At 49.8% G+C, this 16,570-nt stretch overlaps 1 protein-coding gene across 2 annotated transcripts in view; it reads left to right on the forward strand.

The window, feature by feature from the left end:
• Nucleotides 1–16,570, forward strand: part of FRMD4B (FERM domain containing 4B) — a 126,339-nt gene that overhangs the window by 46,563 nt on the left and 63,206 nt on the right. Inside the window, exon 1 of one of the 2 annotated variants that reach the window (XM_071439361.1) lies at nucleotides 914–1,487. The exons of the other annotated variant lie outside the window; for it this stretch is intronic. Within the exon in view, the coding sequence (XP_071295462.1) occupies nucleotides 1,326–1,487 (162 nt within the window). The 5' untranslated portion in view covers nucleotides 914–1,325. Of the gene's footprint in view, nucleotides 1–913; nucleotides 1,488–16,570 lie in introns of those variants that run through there. 2 annotated transcript variants of the gene reach the window in all.

Below are 16,570 nucleotides of genomic sequence, written 5' to 3' on the forward strand. Positions count from 1 at the left end.
AGCTCTCCCACCCAGCCTGTGTGTGCCGGCTGCTCCTGCCCCTTTCCATTCATTGCATTGCACAAGAGTTCGCTCCTACAGGTCAGCCTTGCTGATGATTTTAGCCAAAAATCTGCTCCTTGAATCGATTCTTCAACAAGGTGCTGATGGTAGCACACAGCTTCTGTCCCAAAAAGCTTAGAAAGTGTCAAATCCTTTGAGGAGGGGTTTGAAAAGATTAATCATGCTTTGTCTTCCACCTTCCCTTAGCTTGTAACAGGGAAAAGCGCTCAAATGGAAGGTTTGGGAGCTTTAACACTTTAAGCCCCAGGAGGGCAGGGTGCTGTTTAATTTTAAACTGGCTGGAGGCAAGGCTGGAGTCTCCTGTGGGTGATTATTGCAGTGTTTATTTGCTGCGGGCTGTTGTGAAGGGCTCGGCTACAATGCCCAGCTTTGTTTTTCTCCTGCAGCAAGTGCTGTGTTAATGGAGTTAGTTCAAGAGTAGAGTTTAATCATCTCTTCAGCACGTTTTGGATGTTTTACCCATGTGGTGCAACAGCCGAGGGGAAGGTGTTGAACAGAGGGATGGCTCTGTGCTGTGGGTTAGAGAAGTTAGTGCATCTGTTTTACTGTGAGGCACTGGCACAAGTTGCGTTCAAAGCCAGCTTGGATAGGGCTCTGAGTAACCTGATCTAGTGGAATGTGTCCCTGCCCATAGCAGGGTTTGGGACAATATGAACTTTAAGGTCTCTTCCAAGCTATTCTATTTCTGCAGGACTGATTCGCCACCCTCCCCTCCTACCCCCCCTGCTTCCTAGAAGTGCCTTTTTCAAGTAGGATTTCTGCTGTATAATTTGAGCAAGGGCTCAGCCGCGAGAAAACGATGACAGCTTTGTTCCCCGTATAGCGGATAATGAGGTGTTGGAGGCAGATAGCTCGGGATTCGTGTGTGCAGCGCCTGCCCAGCTCATTGAAGGGCGGCAGCGCTCAGCGCCTTCCTCTCCTCCCGCAGCATCTAAATGGGCTTCTTGTCGGGGCATATGGCAAAAGGGTTAACATTTAATTGGAAAACACAGTGCTAGCTAGCGGGGCTTAACAGAGCTTTATATAAGCTGCTAAGGACAAGGCTGCTGTGTGAGCTGCCGGTCGGGCTGAGCTACTGCAGCCGCTGGCTGGGCGTCAGGAGCCGGGGCATGCCTGGGAATCTGCCCAGGAAGCGCCGTGAAAGAGGAGTTTGTTTGAAGGCTTGACCCTGGCTCTGCGCGGCAGAATAAAGCCGGGCAGCAGCCTCATGCCAGGCGTCTGAGCAGCGAGGCAGGCGCAGCATCCAGCGGAGGCAGCGGCCGATGGCTCCGGTGCTGATGTGCGGCGTGGAGGATGTGCTGCTCGGCGGCAGCCGCCTGCTCTGGACCGTGACCGTGGCCGCGCTGCGCCGCTGCTACTCGGCCCGGCTGCGGGCGTGCCGCCAGGCGCTGCGAGCCTGGTGCGGCCTCCGCGATGTCTACCAGGTAACAAACACACCCAGCTCGCCGTCCCGGCTTTTCCTCGCAGCGGCGTCCCGGCTTTTCCTCGCAGCGGCGTCCCCGCACCTGCCCCGCTGCGTGTTTGTTCTCTCTGCGAAGTGGCTGCGATGGGGTGAGGAGCATCGAGGCAGCACCGCAGGGTCTCCAACTGGCTCGGAGCTGGTCCGGTGTTGCTTTCTAAGTGCTGGCTCCCTGCCTGCATTCAGGGGTTGGGGGGGATGCTTTCTGTGCCAAGTGTGTTTTGTCAGTCAATCCACAAGTGTTTTGGCCAGGTGCCCCCCATATTACACCCCTGGGAGCCCCTCTTGCTGCTGTCACCATCGTTGCCCTCGGGATTTTGGGGCAGAGCTCCGGGAGCTCCTCTCTGCCTGTGCCCTCTCCCATGGGAGACACCGGCTGTGGCTTTTTCTGCCGTGTTTGTGTCACTGAATAGCGGCAGCTTGTAACGTGATAGTCCTGTGTGTGGCAGAGGGATTGCTGCAGTGGGTCCTGGCACTGCAATTGGGGGGCTCCCCTTGAGCACAGCCCCGTACTTGCAGTCATTGAGGTGTCCAGTTGCAGTGAGGGTGGTGTCACTCCTTCTCGAGTCTGTTTTTGCTGGCCGGTGTTTATTTCTGTGTGTCCGTGTTTCTGTCTCGCATGTGAACTTGTGCTGCGTGCCTGCTCTCAGCCTCCCTGTGTGTGTTTGCTGCACCAGGGTGAATGTTTCAAAGCAGCTTCTCCCCTCTCCCTGCTGTGTTGCAATACAGAGAGTGGCACAGCTCATAGCAAACAGCTCTCCAGAGCCACGAGGATGCAACTTCCCTGGGAAAGTCCTCATGCTAAGAGGACATCTGTGCCTGGTTAATCCTAAGGTGATCTGCTGGTATTTAGCTTTAGGGAGGGCTCAGGAGTGGGAGAGCAGCTTTGCAGTGCTAAATGTACCAGTGCTCGAATGTACCTTGGGCAGATGATGTATGGAAGCACTGTGGGGTGTGTCTGACACAGGTGTCACTGTGGATAGGGATCCATACAGGGATCCTGGCTAGTTAGGGAATGCAGGAATAAAGGTGTCATTGCTCTTCCTTTGCCCACCTTTACTGACCTGTGGGGATGTGGTGGGAAGCAGCCCTGACTCTCTTCTTCCTCTCTAGCTACACCTGTGCTGTGTGGGTGTTATTTTCAGGTCCATTCACATACAGAGCATGCAGCCTAGACTGCCTTCCCTCCCCACTGCATCCCCATGGAGGTAAAATCCCATCCCTCCAGGGCTGGAATAAAGACTCAGTGAGGACCAGCTCAGACAACAGCTGTATTCAGCCTGTTCATCATACTATGATGGCTGGCTTGAGGTGAAAAGAGATTTTTTCCATACCAACTGTAGCTGTATCTCTGCCCAAACTGACTGTGTCCTAGTGGCTGCTTTGTCTTGTCCTTTTTTTATGAAAAGCATCACTGACCTGTGCCAGTGTCTGAAAGTGGGGATGTGAAAAGAGGAGATTGGTTCTTCTCTCATCCTACCAGGCAGACCTTGAGCCAGGGAAGTGGACAAGGAGTGCCCCTTCCCCTCTGCCCACAACTTGTCCTGCTGGGGACGTGCAGGGACCTGTTGCTCCTCACCTGCTGCTCTGAGAGTCTTCCCTGGGAGGTGAAACCTGGCAGGAGCAAAGCAACTCTCACATTTTAACATCAGGAATTTGCCAGTGGTAATTTGGGGTGTATTAAAGTGAGATGGCTGAAGGAATGCCCTGCAGCCCTTCCTTTTTGGGTTGTGTAACACTTTGCTTCTTGTGCTGAAGTCTTGGCTCTCAGCTGCTCAAGCCTCTGGCTGAGTCCAGTGAGTGCAGGACTGAGCACACAGCGTTAAAGGTCACCCAGCTACTCAGATATCAGAGCCTTGCAGGAATCAAATTGGTTTTCTTAATTTTTTGAGCACTTCAGGCTATAGAAACAGCTAGAGGCAGTGGCTGGGTTACCCCTGCTTACAGGGAGGAACTCTGAGCCTCTCTGGGCAGTGCAGAGCACTCCATGGGGTTGTTTCTCTGAGGAAGTGGATGTTGCAGTGTCTGTGGGACAGGGCTCTAATCTTGGGTGTATGATTTTGTGTCTCATCATTATCACAGATCCTGCATTGTCTTGAGCAAATTGTTCTCCTCTGTTCCCCTGTTCTTTGTGGAAAGGGTATAGCAGCACTCCTACCTGACAGGGATGCTGTTTGTCCTCTCAGATTTTTTTCCCCAGAAGTCCTGTAGTTATTGCAGCCACATGAAAGCACCTTTTAGCCCTGTGTTCCTATTGAAATTAACTCCTGGACAGGTGCTTAAACATTTCCCACCTTGGCTTCGTGGACTACACTCACATTTCTGTGGCTCTTTTGCATTCATACTCCAGATGTGAAAAATACCACGGGTTTCATACAGAGGTTTTTGTGGCTAAACATGGGCTTTTCCCCTCTCTGAGGGTTCCCTGAGGGTTCCCTGGACTGTGCATGATGTGACAGACCAGGACACCAGGCAGAGCTCAGTGCACTGAGCTGCATGCAAGGGATGAGCAGGGCAGGGTGAGGTGACAGGCACTTGTGCTGCTGATCAGCCCTGGAAGCCTCAGTTTGCTTTGAGCAGTATTTGGGAGTCACATTTTGTGGGCCAGTGGCTCTTTTTGTGTGAGTTGGATGCTGCCAGCAAGTCTCTATCTAATCACCAGTACATTTTTGTGGAGAAAGGAAAGCAAGTAGGATTCCTTCTCCTTGGGGTGGCACATGGGCTATTGTGGTGAGGGGGATTTTTAGTCTTTTTAAAACACAAACTACTTGGTAGCCTGGTGGGAGAGCTGAGCCCGAGCTGCAGCACAGAGAAGCCACAAACACCTCTGTGTGTCTGAGCAGGGGCCCAGCTGTGTTTGGGAGCTGGCAGGTGCAGAGGTGGTCACGGGGCAGGCTCAAATCCTCTCTGCCAGCATAAAGCCCTTACCTGCCTTAGCAGCTTTAAGCACAACTAAAACCCACCCCAACAAGCACAAACCAGCCTTTGTCAGTCACCTTCCCCTTAGCCTTTGTGTTTCTGGCATGTGTATGTGGGAAACCTTTTCCAAGGTTTCACCTGGGCGCAAGGACCTCAAACCCAGCCCAGGCACTTCCCCAAGCTGATCCTTGCTCCAGGATGCTTCCCATCATCTGTCCCACCTGCCAGGAGAGAAGAGATGTCCTGCTTGCCCAGAGCCCTTTCATCTGCAGGAGGTTGTGAGCCAAAGCACTGCTGGGGTTTCCCGTTTCACTCTGAAATAACCCCAAACCCTCAGGGGGGGAGAGGCTGCCCAGTGTGAGAGTTGATTCTCTGAGCCCTTGGCTTCTGTGCCAGGGAACATTGTCTTGTCCATGGCAGGGAGCATTTCAAGCCTGTCCTAGAAATAAGAGATTTCCAGAGACAGCTGATGGAAAAGCTGGCACAGGTTGTTTTTCTAACAGCAGCAAGTCAGTATGAATTATTGGGGCTGTTAGGGAAAATTCCTGGATGAGAATTTGGCATAGAAACCTTTACTCAAGGGTTCCCTTTTCCTACCAGAGAAAGGACTGAGGGCTGTATTTGGTTGTGGAGCTCTGGCACATAGTGCTGTGGCTTTAGGGGGTCTTCCCAGAGCCCCTCCTGATGCCTGAGATGGGACAACATGGCATTTCTAGGTGTCCTGATGCTATTCCCAAAGAAAGCTTTCTGCAGGACCCTCCACATGCTGGGTTTATAGGCCACCTGTCTTAGATTTAATTATAGGGCAGTAAAACAAAGTGAAATTTTTATATAAATGAGGTTAATGAGCAGCTGCAAGGCCAAAGACTTCTAGAATCAACATTTATCCTGTATTTAGTTACCTACATTACCTCTGGCCTGGTATTTATTGGGGTACTGACACAAAGTTTTCCTGAGATACCATTGCCACTTGCCACCAGTACATCCCACAACACAGTGATTCCTCAGTGTGGGTAAGCAGGAATGGGACATGGCATCAAAGTCTATTTAATGATGCAGCTAACTCTTATAAATTAAAAACTGGTCAAGTGAAAGGTTTAGGGTCAGGGTTGAATGTGTGTCAGTCAGTCTGCTCCACACAAAGTGGTAAAAAAAAATGGGAAAACTGTTTCCAAACTCCCTGCAGAATACAATGGCACATTGAGATTGATCTGCTGGATATCCAGCCAGATATGGGAGCATCTCTGTGATTAAGCAGTTTAGGAGTAACTGAAATTGCCAATTGCACTGGTAATTACCTGATAAATTACAGCATAACAGTGTGAACTTTTCATATGGGTCTTTTGGACAAAGTGCTTTTTAACCTCTGAAAGGTCATTTCCTCTGCATGAAGTGAGAAATGTTGCTGATGAAGCACAAGAAATCAGCTTTGTCCGTGTGTCTGGCCCGTGGTACCTGGGGTGGGAGAGGAAGTGGCTGCCTTGTGTTTCCTCCAGTGCTAACGTAGTTGGTTTGGACAGTGAGCACCATGCTTCCTCTGCTGCCACACCTTAACTTTCCATTATGAAAAGTGCTGACAACAAATTGAGATGCCTTTTTTTCCCTTCTCTTTTCACCATGATGAAAAGCAGTGCTGGAGTGTGGTGAGGGAGAGCACAAAGCTGGGGCTGTGTTGTCAGGGCAGGACTTTGTTCCACACCAGACAGACCCCAGGAGTGATGCTCAGCACAAGCATCTCAAGGTGTTCTTGCAGGTCAGGGCTTTTCAAAGGGAGCTTGAAAACCTTTTTAGAGGACACTGAATATATGTCTGTGTTCCTTCAAAGATTTCACCTTGTGCACTGGGGATTACTGGTTACCCTGGAAAAGCTTTGCTCTGGCTGCTTTCATCCATCCAGCTGTTTTTCTTTTTGAAGGGCTCTGATCTAATGCAGTGATGCTGCTCCTATGCCACCTGCAGAGCTCCCATCGTGTCCAAAGCTGGCACAGGGAGGTGTCCCCATGGCTGGGACCTTGGGGCGCTGCCTCCTGACAGCTTAGAGTTAAACTTGGCTCTGCACACTCCCAACAGCAGCTTTCCAGAGCTCTCTGCCAGATCCATTTCCATCTGAGCTCATGATACAGCGTTTTCTGTTCGGGAGAGCTGATTCAAACAAAAATATCATTTCTTTTTTATGGCTTCTCCCTCTTCCCTCACTGACAAACTTCACAACCAGACTGTGAACTTCATCTCATTTCCTTTGGGGTGTGATGGTGCCAGTTTCAAACAGTGCCTTCTATTCACAAAGCACTTGGGTCTGTATAAATATTTTCCCCCTGGATGTGACGCAGCTCACAGAGAACGTTGGATTTCGAATGTCGCTGGGGCCGCTTCTCAGAGGCAGCAACTCCTGCACAAAGGTGTCACTGTATGAGCTTGCTTGGATAAATCTCCATTCTGGCCCTTGCAGAGAGGCTGGCCAGCTTGCTCTGACTGGACACAAGCTGTATGGAAAGGTAAATTAGAAGTGGTGTTTCAGGCACGTGCAGGCACAAGCTTCATTTTCATCCTCCTGAGTGGTTGTCTCTCTGTCACCCCTTTAGCTGGCAGCACTTTGTGATCTTGCATGGACTGTCCATGTGCTTAAAATAACCCTGTGCTATCTTTGTCCCCTCATTTTCTGAAAATCAGGCCACCCCTTGTACAGTCTGCATTGCTCTTAAAACCTCTGAGTCATAATTAGTGATTAGTAATTCTACTAATCTTCTGTACAGATGGAGGCCAGTTCATTCTCAGAGACTGCAAAGAGGATAAAGCTATCAGTGCTGGAATATATTAGCTTAAATACCCTCCCACACATAAATACACATGTACACTTTTCCCCACTAATTGATCTGTCATTCATTTAAACATGCAGCAGTGGTGTGTTGGGGAAGGAGATGGGGAGAACAAGTGTCATCAAGAAGCTGAGAAAAGTTTGAATGTGCTGGATTTAGCCATTAAAAGTCATCTTTGACAGTCCAGGCAATGCTAGGATTAAGGCTGTGATGTTTCTCTTGCTTTTCCAGCTGATGTGGGGTGGGTGCTGCCCTGGGGATGGGTGCCCCAGTGTGCATCTCCCTGCTGGCCCCAGGGCTGTGGTGCCAGCAGAGCTGGGGATGGGGCTGGAGAAGTCACTGCACCTCCACCCATGGTACTGCTGGTGCTGTGCTGCTTCCTCAGCATCCTGGCTCCACCTTTGCTTGGGCCAGTGGTTTCTGGGCAGGGGGATGTGGGCTGGGCAGAGGGTGTGAGCTTTGGAGCAGGGTGGTATTTGTTAAGCCATAGTGAAAGTGGCAGTAATTCCTCTCTCATCTCAAGCTCAGTGCATCTGTTCACCTTGCTGGGGGGGCTGGGGTGTGCTGCATTCCCTGTAGGGTCACCCTTCACTGAAGGGCTGTGGCACTGCTGTCCCCAAACCCAGCTCATTTTGTGCCTCAGAGTTGCAGAAGTTCCCTTGCTCAACTCCAGCAGCTTCCTGCCTCTTACAGGTGTGCTGTATTTCTTTTAAACTTTATTTTTTCTCAGTTAAAGTAAGTTCTCTGTACAGCTGAATTATGCAGCCCTGCTCTGTGTGTGTTTGGAGGCCACAGATGCTCCCAGGAGCTGTGCTCTCCCTCCTCCAGCTATTCCTGTCATTGTGGTTATCCCAGCAGGGCAGAAGCTGGCACCACCCAGGTAACCTTCCCATCATGTCTCTAAGGAAACATGACTCACTGTCTATTTTCCATTCTTATTTTTGGGGCTTTGGAGTCTGTTTTGGAGACAAATGCAAGTTGGTTGCTCTGAAATCCCCTCCCAGGACTGTCTTAGGTTGCTGGTGCAGTCTGGACCAGCTGGCTGGACCTGACCTGGCACCCTCCTGCCTGATGTGGGGCCAGCTTATGGTTTTTTCATGAAACCTGTGATATTGAGCATAGAGTGGAAAGCTTTTGTAGTCTCATGACTATGAGAATGTTGGCTTTTACAAAGTAACTTTGGGAAAAAAGACAACTCTTTTGTCTGCAGCTATTGAAGGGGTGGTTATTTGATCAAAGCTGGTTCTTCTGAATTAAACAAGGAGGGTGAGACACCTCTGGCACCTCACTGCATGCTGGTGTCTGGGGTAGCTGCCCCCTGGAGGTGTCTGGATGGATGTTACTTAGGGAGAATGTGAGAGAATGCTCTCCCAGCATTGTTGGGAAGGCTCTGTCCTTGGCCAGTGCTCTGCAGCCTCATGGAGCCTGTTCTTGGCCTCAAGCACTGGGCACAGAGCCTCCTGTCTGGGGGGCTGCAGCAGGGCCAAGGGGCCTCAGGACCTCTGAGAAGAGGGAGCCACATCTCTGAGGTGTTGCTGTCCCAAGTTTGACCTGCTTTCATTCTGGGAAAAGCAAGGTAGTTTGTTCCAGGTGTCTAACTTCAGTAGAAAAAAAATGAAATAGATCTCAGGATTTTCAAAATTGGATTGGGAGAATTTTCATAGTTTGTCCTCTGACTGCTCAGTTGAGAGCATACATAACTGAGTAAGAGCATTCAGATTTTTGAAGTAACTGCATGTGTAAATTTGAGATTTTCTGCCTCTTGTGTACCTGAGGTCAGCTTGGAACTCTGGAAGCTGCGGCTTCCTGGATTTGGGCGCACAGCTCGTTGTTGTTCTGATTTTTCCATTTTCAGTGAAAGCAGAGTCAGTTGTTTGAGTTTTCTTTGAGGAGAGCTGTGTCAGTGCCTGTGTGACACCTGTGCCCTGCCTGACACAGTTCCACAGTTCGTGCAGCCTGGTGGGTTGATGTGCCTGTGGGGAGGGAATCAAAGCAGGGCTCAGGGTTTGGCACCCAGAGAACAGCCTGCAGAGGAGCAGCAGAACAGCAGGTGGGTGATTTACCCCTCTGCCAGCAGCAAAGTGCACCCCTGGGGAGCAGGAGCAAGTTCACATTGATGGCCAAGGCTGTGAGATGGCCATCACAGCCATGATGTGCATGCTCTCAGTGCCCTCCCCAGAGTGCAGCAGCCAGGTCAGAGCAGCAGACCCGTGCTTTGGGGAGCAGTTTGGGCAGTCCAGTGCAGTGCTGTACCCGGGGGTGCCTTGCAGGGGGGACAGTGCAGGTATCACTTGATGTATGGGGTGAGGGTGGCTGAGCAGAAAGCTCTGGTTATCTCTGTCCCTGTATCCCTTCAGATGGGTTGCTCCCTGCTGCCACAGGGCTCAGCCTTGCTCCAAGGGGTTCAGACTGGGGGTGGCTTGAAGTTTTAGTGCCAAGTTTTTGCACAAAGGCCCCTCCTGTCCCCGGATAGGAGGAGGGTGTGGGGTGGAGGAGCTGGGAGGGGTGATGGCAATTCCCAATAAGCACAGAGCTGCCAGCATGGGGCACTCTGTGACACAGGGACCATGATCCCACACCAGGGTGTCTCTCTGCCCCAGGACTGGCACCTGTGCTGTGCCTTTGGTCAGTGACTCCTGCTTGTTCATTCAGTTTTGTTTTATAATAAAGGGGTTAATATCACAGACAGGAAAAAAAAACAACAAAAAAAACCCAACAACCAGCCCACAATTGTAGTGCTTTCCCATTTTTAACAATCCCATTTCAACCCCTTGTGTCCCCTGACTCACTCTGGAAGGGCTTTTGTTTCTGAATCTGTAATCAAAGCAACAAGCAGTAAGGTCACTTCCTTCAGACTGTATGGCAACGGAAGGAGTCCGGGATCGTGTCTCCCTTCTCCCCCCAGCTCAGATGTGCAGAAAGCATGAAGGCTTAGTGCCTGCACACTGGGAGCACTCCTTGGGGTTCTCAGGTCCATTTAAACCAGCAGGCTGTGCAATGTGGAGGTAAGAGGCTGTGTTTTAATTTCTGATGCTTAGCAGTGACAGATAACGTTATTTAGTGCTCCTGCAGTGTGTCCTGAGTTAAACATCGTGCTTGGAGCTGGGAGCTCTGGAGAGCCAGGAAACAGCACAGAGCAGAGAAAGTTTGGGGTGGGGTAGGTTGAAACCTTTCTGCTTGCTCTTCTCTTTGCCCTGGAGGATCAGTCCATAAAAATTTCTTTGCGTCTTTTGCACTCCATTGAGGAGATAAGGGGCTGTTTGTTTATCCCAGCATTTACAGCTGCTTTTTCCTGTCTTTGTTGTAAATGCTGCCTTGGCTACTTCAGCAAAGGGCTAAATCCAAGCTGGATTCTGGTAACTTTGCTGCAGCTGGAGCAAAGATCTCTAACTTCTGGTTAGAGAGAAACCTCTTTTCAGAGATTACCCTTCTGGGCTGCCCTGAGATATGATTTAACCTGAACAAAGCACAGATTCATGAGTCCCGAGAAAAGGCGGTCGGTGCCTGGTACAGTAACTCCTTTCAGCATGCAACTGTTAAATATCTCCTCATAAGGTCCCCTCCTCTCTCACCCCCTAAAAAAACCCTTGGGAAGAGGTGGCCTGGAGATGCAGCAGTGCACACAGAGCTGGGGGTAACGGTTGCTGAGAAAGAGCCTTTGATCCAAGGCACTTGTTTTGCTTTAAAAGTGAAATGTGGAACCATCTGGATCAGCCCTCTGCGTGCCTGGCAAGCTGCTGGCACTGGCAATGTTGGCTCCTTGCCTCCACAGAAACACTGCTTTGCTGCCTGCTCCAGCCCATACCCACTATTGTGACTTCTCTTGCTTTATTTATTTGCTCTCTGCAACTTTTTTTAAAGAGTTGCAGATTTCAAGGACTTGTGCTTTAGCCTTCTTTTTAAATTATTTTTCATCTCCTCCTTACCTGATGTCAGTCCAAGGCTGGCATCTGGGTTTCCTGAGGGGTTGAGTGGCTGGAAAAGTCCAAGGGGGGGTTGCTGGGTGCTGGGACCTGGATGGGGCAGGAGAAGAAGAGATTCCAGATGATTTTAGAGGATGAGATGGTGCCTGGAGGGGATGGTAGTTATTTGGTCAGGGCTTGTTCTGCATGTTGTTCATGCATCAGGCTTCTCCTGCTTTGGGAGCCTTCCCTGAAAAACCCAACTCAGGGGTAGCAGGGAGGTGCTGGAGGGGACAGAGGAGCATCCTGTGAAAAGCCATCAGAAATGGGGGAGAGCTTCAGGGCTGGGGAGAGGCAAAAAGACATCAAGGGCAGGGTGTGGGTCTCCAGGGATGTGAAGCTGCTCTTCTCTAAGGGTATGTTTTGATCTTCTGTAACTGTTCCTGTAAAAGGCGAAGCTGAGTTTGTTCGAGTGGGTCAGGGATGGCTTCTGGAGTGAGGTAAAACTCAGGAGTTACCAGAAGCTCTGCACAGAATAAACCCTGAGATTCCTGTTGTGGAGACTTAAGCAGAGAAGCTGGAGCTTAACTGCTTTGCCTCCTGGCTGAGGAGCACAGGTCAGGACAGGCCACAGGAGGGCAGGTGGCTGCTCCTGCCCCTCCCTGGGCACTGCTTACTCAGGGACAGGGGATGCTGCTCCCTCATGGGCAGCCCCTGCCTGTGTTGTGTCAGGTAGCAGCAGCAAAGCACTCTGATCCCACAGGAGACTTTTTTCCCCTGAATTCCCAGGAGGTTGCACTGGAACAAACCACCCCAGTGGGCTGTGTGCAGTAATGACCTGCCTGCAGTGTCTCAGCCCTGCTGGTGATAAGTGTGTCTCCAGCAGACACCAATTTACAGGCTGTGTGCTGCCAAGGAAAGCAGATGTTGGATTTCATTGACTTGATATTTGTGGCAGATTTCTACTGATTGTTTCCTATTAATTTTCCAGATAGGTTTTTTAATAGCATTAGTGCAGAGTTGCCTGCCTGTTCTTTTCTCACTGTGGCTTTAAATACAGTGCAGAGTGGCAGGAATGGAATGTCAGCACCCCTGGAATGACATGACCTGTTCAAGTTTTCAGCTTGAGGCACCTTTAAAGAGAATTCTCCTGCCATAAAGGTGCTGATCCTTCAAGAGGACAGCAGCCAACCTCTCCCCTCTGTCAGAGGGACTCAGCAGCATCTGTGATAACACTGCCAGGGAGATCCTGTGGCCTTGGGCAGTGCCTGGAGAGGTGAAATTCTGCCTGGGTGCTGCTTGGCAGCTGGAGAGTCTGCAGAGCCAGAGTTTAGCAGCAGCTCTTCCCTCTGCCTCCTGCACTCGAGTGCTTTCATCCTGTGCTGGTGCACAGTGAGCAGCCCCTGCACCCCCACGTGGGATGGAGCAAAGGCAAGAACAGGAAAAAGCCATCAGGAAAGGCAGCCACACTGCAAGGTTTCCTCATGGGGAGGAGAGGGGTGAATTTTTTACACTGCACACTCCTGGTTGGGAGCATGAAGCTGCAGTTCTGCTGCTTATATTTTGCTCTTGGCAACGGGCTTTAACTCCTGGCTGGGTTGCTGGATTTATCATTTTGAGGAAGATTGAATTAATTGGTTTCCTGGATTTTAATTTATCGCTGTTCTTTGGTTTTGTTCCGTTTTGGAGGTCTTATTACAGCATGCTCATCATTATTTCTGAGGATTTTGGGAGAGGAGGATGAGATTTAGAGCCCCACAACCTGCTCTGGTGAGTGGGATCTTCCTAATAACCCCAAGAGACTGTGCCTGTCATCCTGTGCAAGCCATCAATGGAGTGAATCAAAGATCTGCCATCCCCTGCAATGAGGAATAATAGAATAAATGGGGAATGGAGGGTTGCATGGAGAGTCTGTTGGCACATAGCCCCAGTGCCTGCAGTGAGGGAGAGCACTTGGGCTGTTCCTGTGCCAGACTTTTTCACTGGCTCAGCTGGTGGGGCTTACATGCAAGTCAGTTGATGCTCTGCAGGAGCCAGTTTTTTCACCCTATCTCCAGCTCTCATGGCTATTTTAGGAAGGTGCCATGCAACCCAGGCAGCCTCTGAGCCCCCTGTTCCAGGCACTGCTTTATCTCCAGCTCCTTGCCAAACTTCAGCAGAGCCAACACTTCCATGTAGAGCATCATCAAAGGGGCTTCAAAGTGCAAAGCTTGCACTTTTCTCTGGCCTGTCATCTTAAAACATCCCTGTGCCTGTCATTCACTTATGGTTTAAAGTGTCTGTTCCTGCCTGGCTGGTCCTGAGAAAGAGAATATCCCGAGGCCTGGCAATGGCTCTGCACAGTCCCTGAGTGCTGTGGGAAAACACCTGATGAGTGTGCAGAGCCCAGGTGGCCTCTGAGGCCCTTGGGAGGGATGGGGGTGGCACCTGGAGTCACCTGGTTGGTCCTACAGGATGGTTTGCCAGAGCACAGAGCATGAAAGATGTGGCCAGCCACTGTGGAGCATCACTGGCTATTTAGCATTAAGCAGATACTGGCTTCTGTTAAAGGTTAATGGTGAGATAACAAATGATTTAAGGCAAAACCTTGACCCTACTAAAATTAATGGCAAAATTAATTGACTACACTGGAGACAGGACTTCAGCCAAAGGCTTCTTTATGACTTGAAGATTAGCAAGGAGAGGCAGTATGTCTGGAGACACAGTCTGCCCCCATAAAGCTGGTGGGAGCCCTGCCACTGCCCTGGAAGGGATCACTGCAGCTTTATTGTGTCTGTGTGAGCCAGACTGTGGTGCTGTGGCAGGAACCCACTGGCTGATGGGAGCAGAGGCTGCGGAAACTCGAGGTTTTGGAGCCAGGGCTGACCCACTGGGCATGCAGGAGGCATCAGTGAGTCCAGAGGGGCACTGCCCTGCTCTGGGGCTGGTGGAGAGGCACTCAGTGGGGTGGGATGTGCCAGTGGCTTGGGGCAGTGCTTCCCTTGCTCAGATCTTCACTCGTGGGAGAGTGGAGCATTTCCAATCCTCATCCATCAGTTCCACCCTGAGCACCTCCCACCATGGGACGCTGAGTGGTGGCACCCACACTGCTCAGGGCAGACCTGTGGGCTGCAGACAGGCTCCCCAGAATGTGCATCAGGGTGTTTTGGGAGATCTGTGCAGATTGCTTAAAAAGCTTCCACGGCAATGCTGGTATAGCCCCCAACTTCTGTCTGTTATTTTCTTGCTTATTCCTTCAAGCTCTGAGTGACTCCAAGTGCTGGAACATGATGAAGCTTTGCTCTCCCAATAGACACACCAGGAAACTCTGAGGTCATTCCAACCATTATAACTTTTTCCCTCTTCCCCCCAGCTGCATGCAGGCCCCTTCCTTCCAGGAGGACAGGCAAAGGGTTTTTATTTTCCTGAGATGTGCCTGGCTGGGGCAGCTCCTTATGGCAAGACATTCTTGCATGTGATCTGACATTTTGATCAGGCTGTGCACGTTCAGGGCCAGACAGAAGCTGGCTGGTTGTACCAAAGTCAGTGAAGCAGTGCTGATCTGAGGAGCTGATCCTAAATGCCTTCAGAACCAAAGGAAAAAACCCACCTCAATGCCAATGAAAACCTCAAGTGTGGGGGCTTCAGTATAAAGCTTTGAAATCTCTTACAGGTTTATGAGTTACAGAGGAGAAGTTTGGGTTAAAAAAACCAGAACCTTTACAAGAAATTACTGGTGATGCTTTAATGGGTGGTTAAGTGCAGCTCAGGTAGGGATTTGGACATGAAATCCTTTAAAGATCCAGGTGTAGGCTTGTGCACCTGGAAAGCAGAGCTGCTGCCTCTGTGCCACTGCCAAAAGCAGGATGGAAGCATTTTGGGATGCCCTCATGGCACAGGCTTTGTGAAGTCACTGTGCAAAGGGACAGCATTGCCTTCTGGGAGAGGGAATTTTGCTTTTTGTTATCTGTATTATTTTCTTCAGTGCTCTGACTGCCTGAGCCACTGTGGTGTGCCTGTTTCAGGAATAAATGAGCCAGCTTTTATAATCTATGTACTAATGATGTGCCATAGTCCAATTTCTCCCTTTTCCATCTGCAGGTTTAAGGCTGTGTGCTGACCATTTATGTAGTGAAAATAGTTCCCCTTTCTCTCTCATCACTGGATGCATCAGGTGATTTTTTTCCTGCCTATAAAATATCTTTTGGAGCTATTCATCTGCCAGTGAAGTTTAATTTCACACAGCTACCCTGCCAGGAGCTCAGGGAAATAACATGCACAGTTCAGTGCACCTGGGGCCCAATTCCTGGTGTCACCCTGGGATGTTTCCAGGAGCACCCAGGCCTGAACAAAGGGGTTTATGTGGGGAGGAAGGAAAGAGCAGAACTGGGGGGAGAGTCCAAAAGACTTCTCATGGAATTCAGAGCATTAGAGATGTGAAGCCTGGCTGGGTGTGGGTGGTTTTGAAGCTCTGCTGATGGGTATTTAGGTGTCTGTCTCTGGCAGGTTGCACTCACTGTGTGTGCACACCTGGGCTGCTGAGCCCAAACCAGGCCCATCCCCAGGGAGAGCAGCTGGGATGCAGGGCAGGGCTCTGAGCCTGTCACTGGCAGACACAGCTCCCAGTTCTGTCCTAATTATGTGCAGCTTACGTGTAATCCTCTCTTCTTTGGCCAGAGAGTTTGTAGGGTTTGGCTTTTGTTGGCTCCTTTTCTTTAGTTTTTCTTCTTTATTTTCTTTCTCTAGACCTTAAAACAAAAAAAGGCTTAAAAATAGAAGTCAGTGGCAGATAGGCCAAGTGACTTCTTTGTAACTTGCCCAGTTCTGGCAGGGAGCAATCTCTCCTGGAGGGAATACAGCACATTGGGGTTTGCTCCTGACCCAGACCCTTCATAATTCTCCATTCCTGAGCTTCCCTTCAGGAGATGTGTTATTCTGACAGCTTTTTTTTTTTTTTTTTTTTTTTGGCTTAAGGGTGTTTTTGGGGGTTTTTTTGAGATTTCCTGTTTACACCCTGTCTAATTACTCTTTTTTCTTATTTTTTCCCTAACGGGATGACACACATGGATGTCTAAAAATATTGCATGTAACAACCAGCTTTGCATAAGGAGGATGTTTCTGTCCAAGAGAAATAGCATAAATATCCTGCATGTGCTTTTTTCCCAAATAAACATTCAGGCTTAGGATATTGTAGGGAATTGGTCTAAGTAGCCAAGAAGTAGGTTTTTTTTTTTCTCTGCCTTCTCTGCTGATTTTCTTTTTAAGGATGGATGTTTTAGAAAATCTGCTTTGATGAATTTAGGTGGAGAATTTGTCATATTTTTTGGTGACAAAAAGGGAGGACAACATGTTGTTTCCTCCCAGCTAATGAAACCTTTATGATAATGCTAATTTTCTATGTAGAGCTACAATCTCACCATATGCTTTAATTT

The sequence above is a fragment of the Agelaius tricolor genome, unplaced genomic scaffold (assembly GCF_023055355.1).
Source record: "Agelaius tricolor isolate 1412-34295 unplaced genomic scaffold, bAgeTri1.0.p SCAF_14, whole genome shotgun sequence".
NCBI lineage: Eukaryota > Metazoa > Chordata > Aves > Passeriformes > Icteridae > Agelaius > Agelaius tricolor.